Here is a 23768-nt window from a genome sequence, read left to right as displayed (position 1 = left end):
TCTGATTAAAGGATTTAATGAAATATGATTTCAACAGTGAAAACGTCGTAACTCTGCTGTTCAGGTGCATGCAGTCCTGTGCACAGCCTGTCTCTTCTTCTGTTTGCATCATTACTTTCTTTCTTTTCACCTGAATAAAAATCCCTCTGGATTGACTGCAGTAGATTTAGGTCACCTGTTGTGCAGGTGACTCCTAATTAATGATCCAGAGCAGCTTGAGGCATTTTCCTCATAGCCAATCAGGGTGCGCCAAGGCCATTTTGTGAAGGCTTAACAGAGGCGGGGAATGACATATCCTGGTTATTTTCAACCTACCAGACAATCAGATGTGGTCAAAATAAACTTTCTGCCCATGGGAGCTGAACATATGATATTCTCAGGCAGTGGTGGAGGGAACCCCTCAGGATGCTTTATGCAGTCTTTGTTTATGAGCAGAGGGTTCAGCATGAATGTCTTCAGCCTGGAACAGAGTAAACCAGTAGGCACGGAGGAGAACGTGCAGCGTAAACAGCATCGGCTCAGAAAACAAACAGCCTCCATTATCTGTGAGCGAGAGGGGCAAAAATCTCATCCCACTCGCTGTTTACAAACACAATTTCTCCTCCTATTTCTCTTCAGCCGGGGCTTCGGCTATTTCTGATCACTGATTCTGTTTGGGTTTATTTTCCATTCAGAATTATCTCATCACTAAACCAATAACCAGGCTTATTTCTAGTAAGTGATATAATTATAATGTTTGACCCACGATGCTTTACAGTCTCATGTTTCTGGATGTGAAGACTCTTGCACGCATAGAAATATTTTTGCTCCGTCCCATAATACATTCGCTGTCATCTTTTGTTTCTGTCAGTATAGGCCTGCCTGTCCTGTCAGTTTTCTGCACTTTCTTTTTAGTATTTTATTAATTCAACTATTTCAGTTAAAGTTAAATCACACATTAAGTTAATTTAAGTACGTTTACTCAACCTGACAGAAAACGTTGCCTTAAATGTGACCATTTACGTTAAACTTGTCGTAGAATTGGATGGAAAATTTACATCTGACTGTAAAAGTCAAGAATCTCTGTCTGTCTGTCTGTCTGTCTGTCTGTCTGTTGTTTGCATATCTCGAGAAACGTCCATCTGATCTACTTCATACTTGGCAGGTGTGTTTCTGAGGATCCAAGGAAGTGCAGTGTCCAGTTTGGTGCAATCTGGACAAAGGAAACATTCAATATTAATACATTTTGAATAAACAGCCATCACTGATCTGTGCAGCAGTGGGGGTGTGGCCTCAGTGCTCTGGCTTCATGTCTCTGCAGACTGAACCTGGGCTCATGCGTGATCCCTTATTGTTTTTATTTTATTGTCCGGCTCAGAAAGTACGGATGTAACTATCCACATTTGAAGTCGTAAATATCAAACATGTTTGGTGTTATCGGTGCGGCCCTGATGAGCCTGTGAGCATCTCAGGAGGCTTCAGACTGGCTCTGTAAACCCATCACATTACCATCTGTGCTGAACAGCATGCTTCGAATGGGCTTTGCAATAGTGTCATTAAAGTCCCAGTTTAAAGTTCATTAACTGTGATTTAAGAAATGATAATAATACCACGCTGTCTCATACCACTGATACTAATTTGACCTCAGTAGAAGTCAAGTTAATGCTGATTAAATGTTATGTTAGTTATGCAGAAAATGCCAAAAGAGCCGACTCTCAGCTCCCTATAGGACGAATGTGTGTCTTTTATTCGTCTCTGTGAAGAACCAGTAAGAAAAGACTTTCTCACGGTACCCAGACTGAACAAACAAACTGGTGTGGTAAAAGAATATCATCTACGTGACCGTCATGTTTACCTTCCCCCCCACAAGATGGCCGACAGGCTTTATTACTGCACATGAACAACATTTATGTTTGGCCTTTACAGCAGACTGATGATTGTAATCTGATACAGCTCATTTGCTGAAATGCAATGTATGCAATGCAACACTTCAAAAAGGTGTTTAATCCGGCTTAGATGTTGATACTGATATTGTTTGGTTTGTCATATAATTATGTACACTGTTGAAAACAAACCCCTAAAAACAAAAATGACTTTCCTGAAACAGTGATGTGCTCATGAACACATCTTACATTCTGAAGCACAATGACTTGTTATACGGTGGTAAAGCAATGCCTTTAGAGTTGATAAAGATATTTTCTCATTAATATTATGAGTCATCCTGATCCTATACGATCTGTCTGAAGCACTGAAGCTCTCACATATATCAGCCGCTGTATCAGAACAAGACAATGAATGGAATTTAAGTGGGACATGGGATTTGTTCTGTTGAAAGTCAACACTAAAACAAGTTAAGTCTACACTTTAAGTGAATATCTAGAGGAACCGACTAATAATAAATAATAATCCACCACCATCTGTATAAGTTGGGACATTTCTTGGTTCATATATCAGGAACTGTAGACACAGTGTGGATAGCTGATGCAGTGAAACTTGTACAAGAGCACCATCCAGTGTATGCGGTGTGTAGAGCACAATAACCAGTTCATATTAACTCATCATTTAACTTTATGTTCATACAGTTTGGATTCAGTTGGGTAGAGAGGAAATACTTTAGGTGATGGTTGATGTGGTACATCAGCAACAGAATTACTGTCAACACAAGGAAACTCTAACAAAAGATGGATGCATTGAAACATGAACATACCATGAAAGAATACAATATATAATAGACTGGAGTACAGCAGAGACATCAATGCTATATAATATGGATTATTATGGGCAAAATAAATAGTCCTAGGTCATTGTATTAAATAGTAATACAGACAGATTGAACACAATCAGTAACATCAACAAACAGTGAAACCAGAGGAGGGTCAGCCGCTCAGCGGATGTGACCCACTTAAAAATACACAGAAGATCTGTACGAGCGGTGTTGGTGGGCATGGATTGGTAAACTGTAAGTAGAGACTCACATATGACTATATTTTTTTCTCCTCTCGGGCCCAGCAGCACAGTTACTGAGACCAGGGGGGCTGATGTTAATGATTTTAGAAAAAGGTAAAAAAAAAATAAAAAAAAATGCAACCCAAACTTAGAAGACTTCAAAAAAACCCTATCATTAGTGAGACTTTCTGTAATGTGTTTTGTGTTGAGATGATGAGACCTCATTAGCCTGAAACTCGATGACCTGATCTTTATAGTTTGAACACTGTGTGTGTGCAGCTCAGCTGGTAGCAAGTAGACAGTAGTTAGTTTTGCGGCTGTATTTACTGGCAGTAGTTAGCCTTCTGTGTAAACTGATCCTGCTGACTGCTGACGCAAAACTCACTCTTTATTTAGTGTAGCTGGCTGACATGTGTCTCTCTCAGGTACCTCCTTTTTTAAATTCGTACAGAGACATTGACTGTATGTTTCTGTCCGCTGCCAATCTCCTAATGGATTTCAAAGATGCTGCACAGCTGTGTCTGCTGAGAGATTTGTGATGAAAATATGAAGCATCAATTTAAAAGTTGATCCTGAAAGCGGCTCTAATATCACCACAGGCCTCATTTTTAGTGCCGCTGAACAAAGGGAATAATATCACAAACACAGAGAGGCACTCTTGACCAGATGCGTGTCAGTCTGTGCACATCAGTCTGCTGCAGCAGAACAATGACTGTGATGGCTGCTGGCCAGACACATGAGCTCCCCCTCTTCATCAACTGCTCTCAGGAGGGAGGCTGGAAATATGTCCTGTTCTTTCCAGTTTCACTGTGGAATAATGTCTGTTTTACCTGCTTCTCCACTTAATTAATCAAGTGAAACCACCTGAATCCTTCACAGTTCACTTTCCTGTGCGTGTTCACTCACATTAGTTAGTTACAAAGACAAAGAGATTCATATTTAGGGGACGAAAGCCCAAATGATTTAGAAGCAGACATGATTTATCCTTCTTCCTCTCTCTTTTTACAACCCCATTATCTCTCTCTCCCACTGTCTCTCTCTGTAACACACTCGCACTTAAACACTGCAATTATTCTTTAGACCAGAGTGACAAAAAAGGCCTGCAACAGCAAGCTTCAAGATCATTAAAACAGTTTTAAAGATCAAGGTTCAATGTGTAGATCTGAGGAATCCCAGGAATTATCGCAAAATGGTAGCGAGACACAAAGCGTGTGTATGTGCAGACACACAAACGGCAGCATTTTAAAGACAGCGTGCAGAGAACAGTTTGGATTTATGCAAAACCTCATAAACCTTCACCAGAGGTGGTGGAATGATGGGTTTTTCACCCAGACTGCCCCCCGCCATCTGTCCACAATTACCATAATGCATGCACTTACATGCAAATTTCAACAGCCATTTGTCTTTGCAGAGTGCAGTGTTTTGTGTACAAACCAGAGTTACAAAGACACTGTTTGTGAAAAGAAATGCTTCTGTTTTTATTTTTCAGCACTCACCTCCATTGTATCGCTGTCAGCAATGGAAATTTCATTGATGTGGATCAAAAAACCTGAAAACCCAAAATTATTTGTATGGATAGATTCTACTACAGGTGAGAGAGTTTTTCATTAACTAATTCATTAATTACATTTTTATAAATTGGGTGAAATGACCCTTAAAGGGGGAATATGTAAGATATGGCTTAGAGTTGTAGCATTCAATGAACTAATGAATTAATGAACTAATGTCAATAGAGTGTGAAGAAACAAGTGTTGACATGATGTCAAAGAAGTCTGCACTGTGTCGCAGAGATGTCTACTGAAGTTAGCATGCTAACCAGCTAGCCCCTGTCTAGTAATGCCAGCAAGATGTACAAAGTCTGACATCTCTCTGTAGTATCAGCTGGGAAATGTATGCCAGCAGAGGGTTCACTAGTTAGTCTATTAACTTAACAAAATGAAAATGACTAGAAAGGAGATTTTTTACAACTATTTTCCTTATTAAACAGAAAAATACAACCATACACCAAAATACACCATCTGAATTAAAGTTTCTGTCTTTCACCAAACATTTTCTCCCGCTGCTGAGGCCCGACTCGCTCTCTGCTCTGCATCTTCACACCTCTCCTCTTCCCGCCTGTCGAGTCTTCTCGTCTCCAGAGTCATAGTCCTGGTCAGAGCCGCTGTAAATCACCTCTGTACCGTATCCCCTGTCTGCAAACTGTCACCTGTCAGTCTCTGAGGGTGTGTTCAGTTCCAGTCTTGAGTCAAGCCGTGTTCACTGGGAGGCCGGTTGACTGGGCCCAGTTTCCCACAGTGAATGCCTGACAGCAGCTAATTGCTACAGCAACGAGTAAAGTTAGCAGCAGTTAGCGGTTATACTGGCCCCTGTAGTTTTGGAGCTCCCTTTGAATTCTGACCACCTCTTTTCAACAGTGAATCATTTGGACGATGGATCAGAAGTAACTCTCCTCCTTGGGGAAACAGCTGTAGTAAATACTCAAGACTTTCCTGTAAAGACAGCTGGCACACTGCGTTGGTACTGTAGTTTCTAAAAATACATTTGTGCAGACTGGAATAGTAATGAAGTCATTATAAATAACGCAGTTGTAGTCCCGGTCACTCTATTGCAGTCAGGTCGTGTTGGTTTCAGTCATAAATCTAAGTGTGTTGGCATGAGTGAGGTCAGGGACAACAGAAATCACATCTGTCTCCTTCTAATCTCACAGAGTGGTCCGGCCTCCTCCTCTGCATCGACGTTTCTATTGATTCCAGGGACAGAACTGAACCGGTGCCAGGCTGGAGGACATTCATACAGAAGTGGGAGGGGACACATAAGGTGAAATGTTCTCGAGAAAGTCTTCAATTTAGTTTATGGGGACAGCTGACCCCAGGATCAGGGGTGCATGTTCGTCTTCTTACCCGTAGTGTTGTCTGTCCATCTGGATTGTTCTGATGTGGCTGGATGTGGAGATGTCTTTTCTCGAATGTGATGGAGCAGGATGGCACGCAGCTTGTTGTGCTCATGGTGCCAAAAAAGCGTATTTGAGGGCAGCAATGTCTCTTTCCAGAGGTCGTGACCTGGTTGCTCAGCACGGGGCGTGGACCTCATTGTTTCATGTACGAACTGTGTAAGAAACTTCTAAGGACCATGATGAATATTTGACCTTTAAGAATATATGAAATTACAAAAAAATGTTAAATCTGCTGTTTCTGATTCTGTAAAATAGACAAACAAACAGCCTATGAACATTAATATACTGCAATATTTTATGGATATGTAAACATACTGTCCATGAAGAGCCAAAATATCTGTGATGAGCCAATATCAACTGTTAGGATGTCGTATTTATCCATGTATGAATGAAAAGGATGAACAGACAAAAACACGAGATAAAAAACAGTTGCACCACTGAGTTAACTGGAAGTCCTTACCCAGAGTCAATTCTCAGACGATGTGCTGCTCTTCTAGCAGCAGGGGGCAGCAGAGGCCCAACATCTGTGAAGCACACAGCTGATTTTTTACATCCTGAATATCCATTTAGCTGCAGTCAGCCTTGACCCAGTGTAAGAGCATACTGTGTACGTACAGTACTGAAGTCTGCAGGGAAAACAGGTGTGAGCAGGGCACACCTGCTGAGGATGACCTTGTTCTCATTTCTGCAGACTTCAGACAGCCTTTGTTTGAATTATTGGAGGGTATATCAGTCTGAATGAATGATATTTTTAAGCACAGAGCTGCTGATGGTCAGATGGTTAAAATGCTTGCTTAAATGTTCGTGCACCAGGTCAAATGTGACAACCTTTGACTATCACAGGTCTGAGATCTGACCTGCAGCTGGCTCGTATCACGGCTCTTCTTCCTTCTGTCTTTGAGTCACTACCAAACATTTTTGTCAAGTGACAGGGAATTCCAGAGTTTGGTTCCAAAAAGAAAAATCCATCGCTGGAAAACCTCCTCTTCCTAACTGATTCAATGAGAGTAAAACTCATGTGGAATAACATTTGCTTTTTGGCTCGACTGAAGCTTCTGCTTTCACATTATGTCATAGTGGGGAAAAAATGAGTTACTACAGTAGCCTTGGTGCTTCCTGTGGTGTTCAGGATAACTCGTGGCAACTCTTGAGAGCTGCGTTTTAAGTGTTTGGGGGTCACCGTCCAAAACCAAACAGGACTTTGCAGAACCAAAGCTCTGAAAACCATCTCACTAACATCTGCTCATAGCTCCAGCCTAATAAAAACTCAAGAATGCTGCAAGTCTGTGTGCTTTACTGCTTATGGGGTTACTTCACTTTTTCCATATGCTGCAGCAGCAGCAGCAGCAGCAGCGTGGACGCTCTGGCAGTGTTGGACCCTCACAGTTCTGCTTCCAACACATCTCGTCTCTGCTCCAAATGTATCAATGCATGTGTCCAGCTGCAACTGTGCTACACTCCACACACTATGCAGAGTAGCTCATACAATTAGTAGCCGGCGTCCAGGCCTTTTGTCCCTCTGAGCGCCCGCCTGCTATTTGTGGTGCAGAATCTGTTTCATACTGCAGCTTTGGGATCCATCTGCCTCGGATTTGCCACGTATTTCCAGAGCAGGAGACTGGCTCACCGGTGCGTTTCTCATGGCGATGTGAAATAGTGTGAGAGAGCTGCTCTGTGCGACGGTGTGTGTGCGTGTGTGTGCGTGTGTGTGTGTGTGTGTGCACAGGAAGCACAATGTCACCTTGACTACAATCTACGGCGGGCATTGAGGGCGCACCGCATCTGTACGGCACTGGACAGAGGAGGAGAGAGGGAGTCGAAGGTATTTGCGTGTCTTTCGGAGTGTGTGTGAGAATATGCCAAATGTGTGAGTGTGTGTGCGTGTGAGAGAGAGAGAAAGACTGAGGCGGGTATAGCTCTCTCAGACAGCTCACAGTGCTGGAGGATCCCTCTTCAGATCCAGGCGGAGCGACGCAGAGATGTCAGGCGCAGCACACACAGGTGGGTCACACAGCAGCTGAGGGGACAGGTGAGACGGGCCGGTGCGCAGGTGTCATGCTTCCTGGATTGTGAGGATGTTTTCGGTGTCCGAACTGTGTTATGACCATGCAAAAACTACCAAACCTGTCAGATGTGTTGTTGTGTGGTGCAGGTAGAGGCTGACAGGCCCGCAGTCTGGCCTGAGGGGTCAGCAGGTTCGGTTCAGGTGCTTTGGAAACAAAAATCTGTCAGATGCGAGATAGTGGGGATAAAAATGAGGCAACAGCCACTAATACAAACAAAAAAAAATGTGTAAGATTTTATTTATTTTTATTTTTTTATGCTGCTAATTTGTGCCTCAATAAAAACACTCATCTCAAACTCCCACCAGTTTGATTCACTTGCTGGTTTCTGATATTTGAACTGGATCCAGAGAGCTGAGGACGAGCTCTCCTCCTGCACATCTCCAGGTGTGTGCGAGGCTCCCTCGGCCTGCAGACAGGCAGCGGCTACAGACCTTCAGACAGCCGCAGCGGGACCTTCAGGCTCCCCGTTCAACCGTAATTGCATTTGCCGCGGCTGTAACGGAGTAAAAACCCGCCGCCGCATCCTTTTCCTCTCCGTCATGTGACTCCGCCGGGCGAATATATCTGCGTCCTGCTCGTTTTGCCGGAGAAATGCAGCCTCGGCCAATCGCGTCTCGGCGGAGGCGTCTCTCTGCTTCTCATTTTCTCGCTTTCTCTCTCGTGAGGCCTTAACGTGACGTCGGAGATAAGAAATAGAGAGCTGGTAAAGCGGCTACAGCATGGCAAGACCCGGGTTTTATGATTGAACTGAACGTTTCATTTGATGGAGATCTGTTTTACTGTTGCGTACTTTCATTTGACTCTTTTGAGTCTTGGGGCTGAGAGATAAAGACAGCTGAAGTCTAATGTCATGCTTTTTTCTACTTTCTACTTCACTACAGCCTCTTCAGGTCTTATAAACAAGCAGAAACCTGCTCAAACCAAACAATAAAGTCCTCCAGGTGACTTCTTTTAGTGACTTGTGCTTTATTCCCTCACAAAAACGCACATAAACACGGACATTTTGACACTAAAGTGTGGGAGTCTCAAATTTACGGGATGCCACTGGAGGCATCGCGGGGCCCTGTGACGTCAGCCGCTCCCCTGCGCTCCCTCGAGCAGCCAGTCAGAGAAGGGATGCTCTGAACGCAAGACTGCAGCATCTTCACCGAGAGGACGAGCAGGAAAAAACGTCTCTTTCTCTGCGTGTTGCTCCAGCTCCGTGTCTCTGGACCCTCCTCACACACCCCGTCACCCCTGGGTGTCTTCACGATCGGAGCCAGGACAGGATAAGAAGAAAGAAATTCTCATAGCCCACCAGTAACGCATCGGATTCTTTTTGTATTATTATTATTATTATTATTGCTTCACCGACCTTTCCTTTTCTTTCTTCCTCCTTCGGTTGATTTCGCCTCTTTGTCTTTCGGCTGTGCTTTTTTTGTTTTGTTTTATTTATTGCCCGCTGGCTGTTGCAGAGGAGCGCCACCATCCTGCACCGCCTGACATGAGTACGCTCTTTTATCCGGTTGCAGCGGAATGACACACATATCGTAGCCCGCATATCAGAAGGTTGATGGAAGATTGACGCTCCATTTGCACGTTTTTAGTAGCCTAGATCGTTCTCCATCTGCAGAGGTCTCGGATCTTTCCCTCCTCTCTGAGCCGATCATCCGCCGCTCCAGCGTTTCTTTCTTTCTGTCCCTGCGCAGCATCTCTGTACGCACGGCGCACCACGGAGAAACGCGCAGCTAACCTTCCCCGTCCGTAAGAAACAGGCGTATTTTCCAATTCCTAAATCGCTTTCGCCTTCAACCAAGGACTCATCTTCACGGCTGCGCTGCGTAAAAAAAAAATCGGGAAAAGGGGGGATTTAAACGCAAACGCAGCCCAAGCATCCAACAGCAAGCTCAAAAATGATGGCCGGCGGAGCAGTACAGCAAAACGGGATTTTCTCAAATCCTCACCATCACAATCAACAACCACACATGGAGTCCGATCCCCCGGACTCACGTAAAAGACCCCTGGAGACTCCGACGGAGGCCAGCAGCACCAAACGCACAAACACGGGAGGTAAGAGCAGCGATGGGGATGCGGGGAGCTTGTTCGGGTTTCGGTGAATGTTGCTTCGTCCGGAAGGCAGGCAGAGAGAAAGGAGAGCAGGTTGATCTGATTCTTGACGTACACAGCGGCATGCTACAGCCCCAGATCCACAGATCTGTGCTCCAGTTACGCAGTGATAAAAATATAGAAGGCACGATTTTTTTTTTAGCCGCTTTCTAAAGAGCGACAGTCATTTTCCATCAGCATTAAAACAATCATGGGCCGCCGCTTCTGATGGAAAGGAAACAATGAGAGGGACTGAGGGGGGATTTGGAGGGAAGCCGCCGGTTCCCCTGGCGAACATCCTGCCTGTTTTTAGCCTGTATGAGATGAATTGGGTGTTTTTATTGCGTCTTAAGATTTACGCGCAGCCTCAGCGGCCATGCTGGAGCCAGAATAAGGATGTAAACAAGTGAAAGCCAGATCAGGCTGGTGCGTGATCGCAGGCTCTCATCCCGTCGACGGATGACCTTGTGATAATCTCACACATCAGCCACCATCGCCGCTTTGTGTACAATTACACAAGCGGATAAACAAGCGGACTCATATTAACAGCAGGCCCGTGGCGAGCCAGAGAGGGAGAACAAGGGGAATCCAGAGCAGCTCAGAATGCGACAGTGTCTCTGTGTTATTGCAGCATGTCAGTGCCTGTATATTTTTATCATGCTTTGCTCTCCTGATTTTAATAACCTACAGCAAAGGAGGGAGAGATATTTTCCTCTAAATTGTCCAATCATGTCTCTTCATTATTCTCTGGTTGGATGAAATATGGATATGTCACCATGGCGATCACCATATTTGGTTTTTGTTTACATGCTGTCATGCGCCAAGCATTCCCATCATCCGGCATTACAACCATCAGTAGCCTATCCTGGCCATGCACCCCATCATGGACATTTGGACATACACTGCACTAAATGTTTTAAATGTGTTGTTTACACAACAACGAGGTGAAGAGATGGTGACAGAGTCAAAGACTCACTAAGAAATGTTTATTAGGAATTTGTAGATGTTAAACTTTTAGTGCAGACTGTTAAACCTGACTGTCACTTTGACTGTCATATAATAATATTGTTAGAAGACAAACAGTCTGAGAACAATCTCCAGTACAAAGAGGCAGAGATGTTCTGATAGAAGTCACATTTGGGACATGGTCATCAAGGTTTGGAAACAAAACACAACTACATTTTTAGGTGAACTGCACCTTTAGTGCTAAGATTAGACTCATGTTAGTAATGTTATTTAAATGAAGTTGCATGCATCTGTTATATAATGCTGAATATGTGTAAATTTGAATGTTTTCATGTAAAAACGAAAAAAAAAAACATTCAGATTTGCACAAAATATGTTTGTTGTCGACAGAAATGTCTCTAAAACAGTTTAGACTCTAATGAGATGTTCAGTGTTAGTGTGTCCTTAAAGTAAAATGACCAATGACTGAATTATAAATAAAAATCTGCAATTAATTTTATAAAGACAATTAATAAATAAAATATGCAAAGAAAATGTGATTCCATCGCTGGTTTGATCGAGGACCCTCCATCATATCAGAGGTGGTCACGTTACTGTAGAGCTGCAGCGGTACGATATTTTCACGGTATGATAACCATCTCAGAAATGATCACTGTATCGCAGTATACAGTATTACACTGTTATTATTATTATTATTATTATTATTATTATTATTATTATTATTATTATTATTATAATTATTATTAGTTACAGTGACCCCTAAAGGAGTGAAAGCAGAGGGTCTCATTGGACGAACAAACGCTTTATTACAATTTCACAAAATATTCTGAAACTTGATACAAACTTGAATATAAATATATATTTTTAATGACACTAATATGGTAGAATTCAATACTGTAAATAAGTAAATGTACAATAACCGTCAATTTTAATACCTCGGTATACTCTGACACCGGTACACCGCTGCAGCCCTGCACTACTGAGGGGTCGTTATCGGCCTGATTTGCCACCAGACTTCCCCAAAAAAGCTTTAAATTTTAGACGGTCTACTAATTTAGTGAGTTAGTGCTGTAGGTGTGATGCTTACAGTAATAAAGCAAATCTTAATAGATCAGTAGAGTTTGAGAGGACTCTCCCTTTAAGTGCACAGTGACAGGTGGCACAGTTTAAAAACGAGTCCTTAGCGTGACCCGTAGAGAGTCCTGAGGATCAATTGGTTTTTATCTTTTCATAGACGTTTTTGGTGACAGTAGAGGAGAGTCATTTTTAACAGTTTCCTCGGCTCCCGTCAGGAGACACGACAGCTGTCCTCTGGAGTCATAATTAGACAGAGAGAGTGTCCGGCTGAGGGAGGGGTGAGCTGCAGGTTAGTGAGCGTTGTTTAAGTGCAGATCGATGCAGCACTCGGAGCACTCCATGCTGTATGTAAAAACCCCAAGGCTGCCCCTCGGGGGACCATCCTCCTGCCTGCATAACAGTCGGACAGCTCGTCCATTCAGACAAATGAAAAGGTTGAGATGATGATGATGATGATGATGAGCACGGCCGAGCAGGCTTTTACTCAGGCAGGGAGGACGGCCGCCGTGTAGCCAGGTCAACGCTCCCTCAGCCGGCAGCACCAGGCTGATGATCGGGTGACATTTGGTTGAATATGAACCAGTCGCTCTCACACACACTTCACCACGGCCCCCTGAGATAAACATGACAGAGGAATCAGAGCTTGGTTGCAGGTCTCTTGTAAAAAATTGTGCACTGACAATTAATTCAGTTCTGTTTTCTAAAAAAATCCTTTTGTTCCAGTTACATGGTGGAAGAATTTGGTCTTGCCGATCTCTATTGTGACCGATATTTGCAGCTTGAGTTAACAGCAGATCCAGATGAGATGAGCCTAAATGATTCTTTTATTTGACTCATGATACGAAGCAGAAAGTGTTTATATTTCTGGCCCTTTGATGCAGAAGAAAACATTTGACCCAAATTGATTTTCTCTGAGATTCTGTTTTTGTTATTTCTATTTTTGAGATGCAGTCAGGCTGCAGTTTTAAAGTTATAGAAGTAAAAGTGCTTCTTTGTTTCTCTGAATGATTAGTTTACGCCACACACTCCCCACCCCTGTGCTTCCTCTCTCTGTAGTGGCCTTCCTGCAGCCCCTTTTTGAAACTGAAGGCATTGTATTCCCTCACCAAGAAACTGAGACTCATGGTAAGAGAGACTTTGATTTTGATCTTCTACCTGTTTTTTTAATCTTTACTGTTACCCTTCTTCAATGCAGGACTGATTCAGCAGCATTGTGTTCTCTCAGGCCAAATCTGCACAGTGAAATCTAAATTTTAGGGGCATTTGAACGAGGACTGTCTGCTGCAGGGCCTGACATTTAAATAGGATTTAAAGTAACATGTAACACCTTCATATTCTACTCACGATCCAGGATAATGCATGCTGATATTGTTTATATTGTATGTTATCAATTCCATAACATCCATTTTCATGCTTTTTTATACAAATCCAGTGTTTCTTTTGTCATGATACCCAACATTACTGCACAGATGAGTCCTGATGACCTTTGACCTCATGCTAGACATATCATCAAAGCGTTTTGGGTTTATGACTGCTGAAGTACTGTTGAAATGTTCATGTACTGATCCTGTGTGATGTATGGTGGCGACAGTATACATCCTGCTGCTGCTGTTGAGTAAAAATCACATGACTGTTTTTTCCTTTCTCACAGGTATATTGACCCTTAATGTGTAGAGCTCCCAAAGAAAGAAGAGCTTTTAAATCAGAGATATTTCTCCTCAAATTATCATAATAATAATAATAATGATAATGATAATTATAATTTTTCAGTCATGTTTTTTTCTTACCCAACAGCTGCAGCGTTGAAATATATCAAAATGTAAAGTGTTTTGTATTAATTTCACTCAGATGTGTGTGAATGAGAAACGAGAGCAGACGTTTAATTCAAAGAGAATCTGGACTTGGATTTTTACGCAGAGTTTCAGACTGGCTTGTGTGTGTGTGTGTGTGTGTGTGTGTGTGTGAGAGAGAGAGAGAGAGACAGGGAAAAATGAGAAGCAACATTAGAGAGAAGGAGCCGGTCAGCTGTCAGACAGTAGGAACGGGCCGATGCGGGACCGCTGTAGCCCTGAGGGTCGTAAATCACAGCCACCTCTTATAAAAAGCTGAAGGTCTTAAAGAAGAGAAGCTCAATGAGTAGCTGCTGTTCACAGCCCCTCCACCCGCTCCACCCGTCTAATCCACCGACCCAAACCCATTCTTATCGCTGCCCCTCACCCCCAACCCAGCAGGCTTCTCCCTCCACATTAAAGGAATTCAGATTCGCCTCTAATCATGTACATATACGATCAGAGCCGCTTAATGAGGTCATTGTTAATATTTGATTTAGTTCCACAAGTTTGAACTTAGATCATTTTCAAAGTCAGTTTGAGCACGATTGGCTAAATGAGTAAAAGCCTCCCAGTATCTATTTTAATTTTTTTATAAGGGTTTGCTGCTGTCGGCCAATCAGGGTTCAGTATTTTTACTATGCATATTAGTTTTTTACATTTTTAATGACACTGCATTTTGGAGCAGGGGAGCGCCAGTCACATGTGACAGCTAATGATTATGAGATAGAAGGAAAATATCTCAGTCAAACTCAACAAAAACAATAACGCAGATAGCAGAAAACACTCATCGGCATGTTTGACAGCAAAAGTGGAAATCTGAATGGAATGCAGCCGTCTTCACTGCTGCTGCTGCGTTACATGCTTTTATAGTATCGAGTGGTCAACATGATTCGAGATAAGAGGATGTCTGAGGTCACAGAGCATTAGTTGGAAATAAGATATTAAATCTCCTCAAATAACCTTAAATATGTTACTAAATCACTTTGTTTGCCAAGAACGATACGTTGACAAGAGAGACGACCGTAGTGGCTTCAGAGCAGAGATGCATCAGTTGTTTAAATAGAGTTACAGTCTTCAGGTTGAAAAGTTAAAGCACACGTTTTCTAAGCTTCAAAGTGATCAGAAGTCGCTACCTTGATGTCACGTTTTTTGTCTCTTCCCGGCAGCATCCGGACCGCACGAAGCCAGAACTCTAAAATGTGTCGAGGGTGCTTCACATAACCAACACTGATCCTCCAGCAGCCTCTCAGACTAATAGAAATGACTCAGATTCAGTCCATTCAAAACAAATGCAGCTTTCAGGGAAAATAACTGCTTGTATAAGGCATTAGGAAGTCTTATGTAAGCACAAAACAAAATAAATTGGAGGGGGTTTTTTTTTTCTCTTTTTCGATTTTCATGTAGGTGGTCAGAAAATGAACATGCGAGCGGAGACGCCTACAGGTTTAAGCATCGGGAAAAGTTTTCTGACCTGGACGCACAGTCCTGTCCTCACTTTATATGATCGGCATTTCTTTTCTTTCCTCTTCTCTCCTCTCTCCTCTCCTGTCTGTAAGATGTAATACATTCATTTAGTAAATGGATGGACTGGCAAGCTGATGTTGGGAAGGAGGAGGAGGAGGAGGAGGAGCAGGAGGAGGAGGAGGAGGAGGAGGAGGAGGAGGAGGAGGGTTGAAATGCCCTTGCCAAGTGACATTAGGGGACAGGCCAGAAGATTTCTGTGTGTGCGTTGTGTCGTTGTGTTTTCAGAGATGAAGTTTAATGAGAGACGAAGAGGTGTGTTAATGATGTATTGCACTGCAGATGGACACAGCATGCATGCACATAATCAACATATGCACACACACACACACACACACACACACGTGCATGCTGTGTATTGAGCCTCGGCGGGATGAGACAGGCCCTTTGATGTTATTGATCCGAGTGTTTTCTGTGGCTGGAGCTGAGCGGAGCATCTTTTTTTGGGTCGTCCATACAAAGGAAAGCTGCCTTCCTCGTATTGATCGGCTGTTCCGGGCTGAGGAGGAAGAAGCCCCACATTTGGCTTCGAACACTCACAGATAGACAGCAGGAAGAAAGAGGGGGTTCGGTCATTATGACCGCAGCAGGTTGAGCCAGAATGCATTGAAATAAGTCGAATCTTTAGAGGAAATTATAACTTATTGGAACTGTTGAGACCTTTTCTTACAAAATATAGGAAAGTTGTATTTTTCACACTTTTCGTATCAGAATGTGATGCAGTTTTTTGAATGAAAAGCAAAGTGATTATTCGTCTTCCTCCTCAGTATCTCGTAGAACACGGCGTTCTCGTCTGCGACACGCCTGTTTTTGCTCGCTGGCGAGCCTGAGCGCTTCTCGGCTGCTCCCTCTCTTCCTCTCCCATTCTCTCCGTGTTCCTCTCCTCCTCATCCATACTAATCATGCTCTACTTCAGACCATCACGACTGCGCCCTCCTCCTGTCCTCCTTCACCCTCGTCCTCCCATCATTTCGTCCTCCACCCACCCCCTTCATCAATCGCGGGCTGCCATTGACGACGCTTGCTCGGCAACCGTGTCCGAGGGCTGTCGATCGATTTGCAGCCGCCGCCGTCGGCAGGACTCTGCCCGTGGTAGCTGCGACTCTCCTTCTCCTCCTCCTCCACCCTCTCCTCTACCTCTTTTTTTTTTTCAAGCCACTGCGTCAAAGTAAAAAAAAAAAGAAGCCATTGTACAGGGTGGGGTGAAGGGGATGAGAGGTGGGAACGTTCCCACAAAGGGAGGCGCGCGATTGGTGGAGCGAGACGCCGTTCACAGCTAGCTGGTCGCTGATAGGTGAGGAGAGCTGGGCGGCGATGAATATGGATAAGGGAGCGATGAAAGGGCCGATGCAGCGAGGACGACTGGAAGGGCCCCCTCCTCTGAAATAGCCTCGGTCCATGAACAATACACGCCGGGTTTCACACACACACACTGAAGGGAGAGAAAGGAGGCGGCTGCTTCGGTTATCTTTGTTAGCGTAGCCACCGCGTCTGCTTCCATTTCTATGCAGACGCCCCGATGATCGGGAGCGTTTCAGTATGGAGGCATTTGATTGGCTCATCCTAAACCTCTATTTAAACTGAATTCCTGTAGGTTGTTGTTTTTCTGTCAGATTATTCTGCTGGGTTTCTATTTGTGATAAACAGATGGACGTATTACCTCGTCTGTTTTCTATTCTGTTCCACATTTCTGCACTGTGAGGTGACCCGCTCTCTAAATCATGCTTTAGAAATTCAATAATTAATTCTGATGTTTGCTGCAATATGTTTTAAAGTAACAGGATCCACTTTTTTATTTTTCAGTGTCATGTTCAAATTTAAATGTCCTCCATTTTAAAAACACAGCATCTCTGAGAAAATGATTGCTGGCATGAAAACAAAACCCAGCATTAGATGCTGCCGGTGTTATGAGTCATCTCGATACCTTCAAGAGGGACGAAGCTGTTTTTTAAGAACACACTCGTCAGTGATTAAGTCGTACTGTCGTCTCAATTTAGGGAACATTTAGAAGTTCAATCCTGCAGCAATAACAGAAAGTTATTGGGCTGTATATAACCACCTTCTCTCTTTAACTCTCCAAATATTTGATTATTTAAACCGTCACAGGAATGTTTCAGGGCCTTATGGCGACTGCTGGCAGCTTCTGAATCAGCTGATTAACAAATTGGAGCTCCGTCTGCACGCTGAAAGTCACCGCCTGAAATGTCAAATCTAAATTGAATGAACGTCGTGGGGGGAAAGTGAAACATTCAGACGCTGCAGAGGAGAGAGCCATAACATCGGAGATATTTCCTCCTGCGAGCTCTCTGTGTTTATGAGTGACGGCGGCCATCTTTCAGAACGAAGACAGCTGGTCAGAGCCTCACTGCTGGAGAGCTTTACATGTTTGTGTGTGTGTGTGTGTGTGTGTGTGTGTGTGTGTGCGTGCATGTGTGTGTGTGTGAATGCTACCTCCCAACAAAAGAGCAGGGGACTGGAGGGGGTGTGTTAGACAAAGCCTGCCCCCCTTAACTCTCCCTGCTTAGGGGAGATGAATATTTTCCAAGTCCCCAGAGGTCAGAGCCCCCCTGCCCCCCCCAGCTGAGGCTGTGTTCACACTGCTGCACTTCTCAACCACATTCAGCGAGTGCTCGTCTCAGTCTCTGGATCTCTGTTCAGATTAGGGATGCAACAATTATAGATTTGGATGATACGATAATAGAAACATTCTGGTGTCAAGATTATAAGGCGTTGATTTATTTCACAGCGTCACGACTGTATAAAATCACATGAGCATTTATAATTAGAGGTTTAATTATATTTTGTCCCCGCAACATTTCTTTGATGGCTTTTGGTTTTTAACAGTTGCTGTCTTTTGAAACAGAAATAATACAGTAACCAAATAACAGAAATAAAATGAACAGAAAATGAGGTCATTAGAGCAGTTTTATTCTGCTAAAAATGAGAGAAATTGAAAGCATCTCATTTAATATGTGGCAGCATTTCACTCACTGTACAACTGTTGTACATAGACAAGCAACGTCTGATAATGTCCCTTTTTGAGAGAGAGAAAAGTGAGAAACACTCGGTGTAGCTGAGCCTTCACAGTTACAAACCGTGACGTTTTAAACCGTGGTTAACAGTGAGTTTGGTTAATTGCTGCACGCCTAATTAAAACGCTAAGTAGTTACTTATGTAACCACAGTTCTCTGAATTCTTGACGACAGCTAGACGACTGTAAAATCTGGGTTTCTAACACCCATGGTCAGGAAGCATTCAGCTCTCTACACACTCTCTTTTCATTAAAACATAGTGTCGCTGTGACAGTGCTGAGTGCTTTGGGAGTCGAAGGCAATACCACAAATATTTTAAAACAATTTTGGAGGGCTCTGCAGAAAAAACTGCAGAGAGTACTACAACTCTTCAAACCTCAGTGTACTCAGAGCATTTTCCCAGAGCAGTTTTTGCCATGAAGAAGTGACTTTAGGTTTATGGTTGTGATGTCAGAGTGAAGCGTGTGAGGAAAAGTAACAGTATGCACGGTAGGATTTGTGATCTTCAGCCCACCCGCCCTGCCCTGCCCCTGCAGGCCTGTGGACACCAGATCCCAGGATTTGAGCCTCCAATCCCCCAGCATGGAGAGCCTATTCTGGGCCTGACGAGTCCGCAGGGGCCTTAGCAACAGATTGGACTGTTTACTCATCCAGTTATGTAGCGGTGGAGGACAATTTATTATTTATTGTGAGCGACCTCTGCGTCTCTAAACCCCCTTCATGACCCACACACGCACAGACAGTTTTTGTACAGTTTGATGAACTTGTGAAAATTACAAACACACAGCAGGATGGAAAGTGGAAACACCAAGCATGCTTGTGCTGCTAGTTTCCCTCATGACAAACTGTCTGGGAGTGGTGCGTTGGCCAACACACACACACACACACACACACACACACACACACACGCCCTTTATAAAACAGACAGAAAAAAAGTTTTTTGTCAAAGGAAATGTGTGGACTTCCTGTGTGTGTTGTAACGGCAGGGATTTGTCTGAGTGTGTTGCTCAGAGTAATGAAAACAAAGACCTCATCGCAGCAACCAGTAGGGAACCCTGTAGTTACTCAGCTGCAGACACACCATCCACAGACACACACACACACACACACACACACACACACACACACACACACACACACTATTACTTACTCTGTACTGTAGTTGCTGGTGGTTTGAAGTTGTAATTTTCTGTCTCAGTGTGTTTGTGGTTTGTGTTGTGGGCGTGATCGAAACTACGAGAGGAAAAGTCCACTCTTTGTTATTAAATTTTAATGGAAAATAATGACGAGTACAATACAGATACAATTACATTGTTATTATTACAATTACTTTGTTATTATTAGCATCAGTTTTAAGGCAGCTTCGAATAACTTACAGAATATGAAAATGAATCAGTGCAGCAGGACAAGACCTCCTAACCCTTTTTTCTTTTTCTTTTGATTACAGATTAATCAGCTCATAATTTGCTAACGATAAATTGATGAATCATTTCATCGTCTTTAAAATGTAAAAAATGCTCATCACAAGTTCCTAGAGCCCAAAACACATACTCGTAAATGACAAAGAAAAGCAATGTTTCCTCACATTCAAGAAGCTGGAAGCAGCAAATGTTTGACATTTTTCCTTGAAAAAAAGACTGAAACTAATAATCAATTACCAGAGTAACCGTCAAATAATTTTCTTTCGATTGACTAATTGTTGCAGCTCTATTCTCTGAGGCATTCATGGTGTTGTACTTGAGTCATTCACATGAAAAGTGACAGTGTCTGAATGAAACCAGAGACCTTGAGGGAAAAGTTCAAACCCTCACACGTCTGCACACCGAGCCAATTACGTTTGTTTTCTTTTTGGAAAGTTACAAAGATTTGTCCGACACGTCCCCGCGGTGATTCCACTGCTGGAAAGGGGTTTTAAGACATTTATATGAAGCACACTGAGACCTTCACTTACAGCAGCTGCTGCTGCTCTCTATATGACATTAAGGTCATCGCTGGGTCCTGAAGTGTTGTGCATCCTTTAGAAACCCCACAGAATCCTCCCTGTGTGCTGCCTGACAGCTAAAACATTAAGAAGTAATCAGTAACAATCACCACATCTGTAATTATGGTGTTTTTCTTGTTCTTATTTGGACTGAAAGTTTACATGCTCATTATGTTGTCAGCATGAAAGAGTCTGCACACGGGGGGCTGAGACGGCGGGATGTTTGATGATGCTTCATATTAACTAGTGCAGAAAATAGTAGCGGAGAACAATGAGTCTGACGGCATGCTGAGACACCAGGTTCCTCCGCTGAAACGCAGCGGGCTGTTTGTGTTATTTTAACAGCCTGTAGGTGAAATTATGGTTTGACTACCACGTTTGTGACCTCAGAGAACTAATGAGCGTTTGTTGCTGGATGCCTGTAAAACTAAACCAGCATTGCCAGAACTTTTTATGGTCATCTTCTTTTTTTTCCCCCAAGAATTAATTATTTCAGCTCACCCGAAGACATTTTGCTCAAACACCCACGAGTGGAGACATTTTTTACCATCACTTTTTAATTTTCTCAGCAGTGAGAGTGAATATGAGGTGGGTGAGCTTTACGTGGCCTCCATCGGATTTTGAGGTTGGTGTCGACACTGAGGGGTCAGACGAGGCTAGCAGAGCCTCAGGCTGCTTATTATGCTCGGGTAGATCGGCAAGCATGAGTATCACCTGCACCCCTGGGATGTGGGATGACACGCTGAAGGGAGCGTGGGGTATAATTACACATAATTAGAATTTGCAACTGTGACAGCTAGATAAATGTGGCATGGCTTTCCTAAAACTTTGGTAAGAATGTAACCTGACTGTGCTGTTTGTGGGCGGGGTTCACACCGGGTGTCAGCACAGGGTGACGGCAGTGAGATGAGTGGCAGGATAATTTCACCAAATTAGGATTTACCTTTGTGTTCTCCACAGCAGCGGTGATGTGGTAACGACTGGGGTGAAATATTGAACGAGATATCTCAAAGAAGAAGCAGCTTCGCTCCAGACAGCAACGATGTGTCATGTTGAAAATTCATGAATTAAAAGCATGCAGCTCAGTCGCCAGAAGAAAATGTTGGCATTGTTTGTTTCTGCAAATCATGGATATGTTGAACATCTACATATCGTATGAGTCATATCAACATTTCAGCAGCACAGTAAAATGATGATGAAGTCAGATGACTGTCATTTGTTGGTGGAGGGTGGCTAAACAATTGGCGCTGTCTGAGACCGTTGCCATCATTTTGCTGCCGACAAAAGCGAGTATCTTTTAGTGAGACGTTGGGACATTTTGCTGCTGTCTTTCTTGTGACAAAAACAGGTAGTTTGACCCAAAACATGACCTTTTTTTTTTCAACAGACTGTAACAAAATAGCAGTTTTGATATTGAAAATGTCAATGTATGGTGGTGCAGTTAGCATGCTAACCAGCTAGCACCTAGCAAGGTTGTACCTCAAGAGGTGATAGTCAGCGAATACGACTGCTATCTAGATGGTTAATTTAGCTAATTTGCCAACTAGCTACAGTTAGCAGCAGTTAGTGGGTACTGCTGCCTAAATCTTACATGTTGCACCTTTAACCACAGTGTTGTCACGACATTAAATTGAAAGGTAGAGTTTAAACATATCTGTGAATTGCTGAACGTACAGTTCTGACATTTACTGTGGTTATCGGGCTGCAGTGTGACCATGCAGACTCACGAAACTCTTGACTTTTAAACTCTGTTTACGACATCAAAACAAACGTTTTATTGGGAGGATCACATTGATTTATGAGGCATTTTCAGTAAACCAGTTTGTACCAAGCTGTCCTATAAAGTACACAAAACATCACATACTTAAGTAAAGAGCAGGCTTTAGTCTGTGCTAATGTGTTTGTATGAAAGGCTCTTTAATGTGGCACGCTAAGAGCTTTTACTTTAAAAACAGAAAGAGCTCAACAGAAAGATGCACCACTCTGTGGACTGTTATATGTCAGAGGCTTTTAAAAAGAGCACATAAACTGATAAAAGTTGAGGAATGTTGATAAATCTTCCCTGTAAACAGTGTCATCCAGCAAAGTGCAGTGTGGGAGGAGGAGGCAGATAGTGCAGCACAGTTTTCAAGCTCTTTTTTTTTTTTTAATGTGCGGAAGTTAGTTTATATTTATGAAAATTGAGTCATGGCAGTTATCAGACCTGCTAAAAGCTTATTTCGAAAGTGAAATTCAATCTGTTACATAACCCCGTCAACAGACTCAACACTGGAGCTCCGCGGTGCTGTTTAATGATACAGAGATGTTTAAAGGGGATTGTTGCTTGTTTTTTTATGCATTCTTAGCGTAGAAATGGTCAGTGTGCCCGTCTATATGAGAAATAATTTATTATCAGGATCGAAAATAAAAAGATTCAGACAGTCAGTCTGTTGTCACAGGATGCACGAGGTCACAGGTGAAGCTTTCAGGATCTTTCTTAAAAAGTTTTGAGTCGTTTTTTAGTGTAATTAAAATTTTGTATATCTTAGGACAGGATTAACGCTGCGTATATAAATACATCTTTTAATGCTCGCCATGGTAACACGTTCGAGTGTTACCATGCAACGGATACAAGTGACGAACGTGACTCACTCATTACATCCTTTTATATACATGATGAGTCACGTCGCCAAGGTGTGTAGGCTTGTTTATGAGACGTCGGAAGCGCTCTGTTTGGGGAAAAGAGGTGTTTGTGCGCTTGTAGCTGCTTTTCGCTGCAGACACGCTTTTGTATTTGTGTGTGCATGCGTGTGCGTGTGTTTCGTATTTACCAATTCCCCTGCCTCATTAATACGGGCTGGTTATAATTAGCTAGCCTCTATCTAAAGCAGGTCAGTCCAAGGCTTCGTACTCAAAGTGGGTCACTGCAGCACACTGAGGAGAGGAGAGGAGAGGAAGAAATGGAAGGTGACGAGGAGCGAGAGGAAAGGAGGCAAAACGAGAGGAAATAAGAGGAGGATGTGAGAGGAGAAGAAAGGAGAGAAAAGAGTTGGAGTGGACAGAAGACAGTTTTAGGCTGAAACCATGTGGCATTCTTTCAAGCTTAAAAACAAAGTGCTGCTGTGAGCGTATCAGCACAGTAAACATTACATCATTATTGTTACTACGAGGCCAATTATGGAGAGCCAGCTCGCCTGAGGGTCCCAAGATAAGGTTTTTGTGACTAAAATGAAAATATAAAAGCAGACAAGAGTTACTCACCATGCTCGCACTTTCAAGATAAGAATTTGGAGCCTGTTCTGAAATTAAGTAATGTTTTTCATCACGAAACCGAAACAGGTTCGCGACGTG

At 43.1% G+C, this 23768-nt stretch overlaps 1 protein-coding gene across 2 annotated transcripts in view; it reads left to right on the top strand.

The window, feature by feature from the left end:
• The first annotated feature begins 9166 nt into the window (after positions 1 to 9166).
• Positions 9167 to 23768, top strand: part of LOC141016699 (RNA-binding protein Nova-1-like) — a 77005-nt gene continuing 62403 nt past the window's right edge. Inside the window, exons 1-2 of one of the 2 annotated variants that reach the window (XM_073491221.1) lie at positions 9167 to 9993; positions 13129 to 13197. In XM_073491221.1, the coding sequence (XP_073347322.1) occupies positions 9837 to 9993; positions 13129 to 13197 (226 nt within the window). In that variant the 5' untranslated portion in view covers positions 9167 to 9836. The remainder of the gene's footprint in view (positions 9994 to 13128; positions 13198 to 23768) is intronic. The other variant, XM_073491228.1, reaches the window with a different exon arrangement.

This window comes from Pagrus major, chromosome 2, assembly GCF_040436345.1.
Source record: "Pagrus major chromosome 2, Pma_NU_1.0".
Taxonomy (NCBI): Eukaryota; Metazoa; Chordata; class Actinopteri; order Spariformes; family Sparidae; genus Pagrus; species Pagrus major.
The sequence above is the reverse complement of the archived record's forward strand: the minus strand, read 5'-3'. Positions and strand labels throughout refer to the sequence as shown.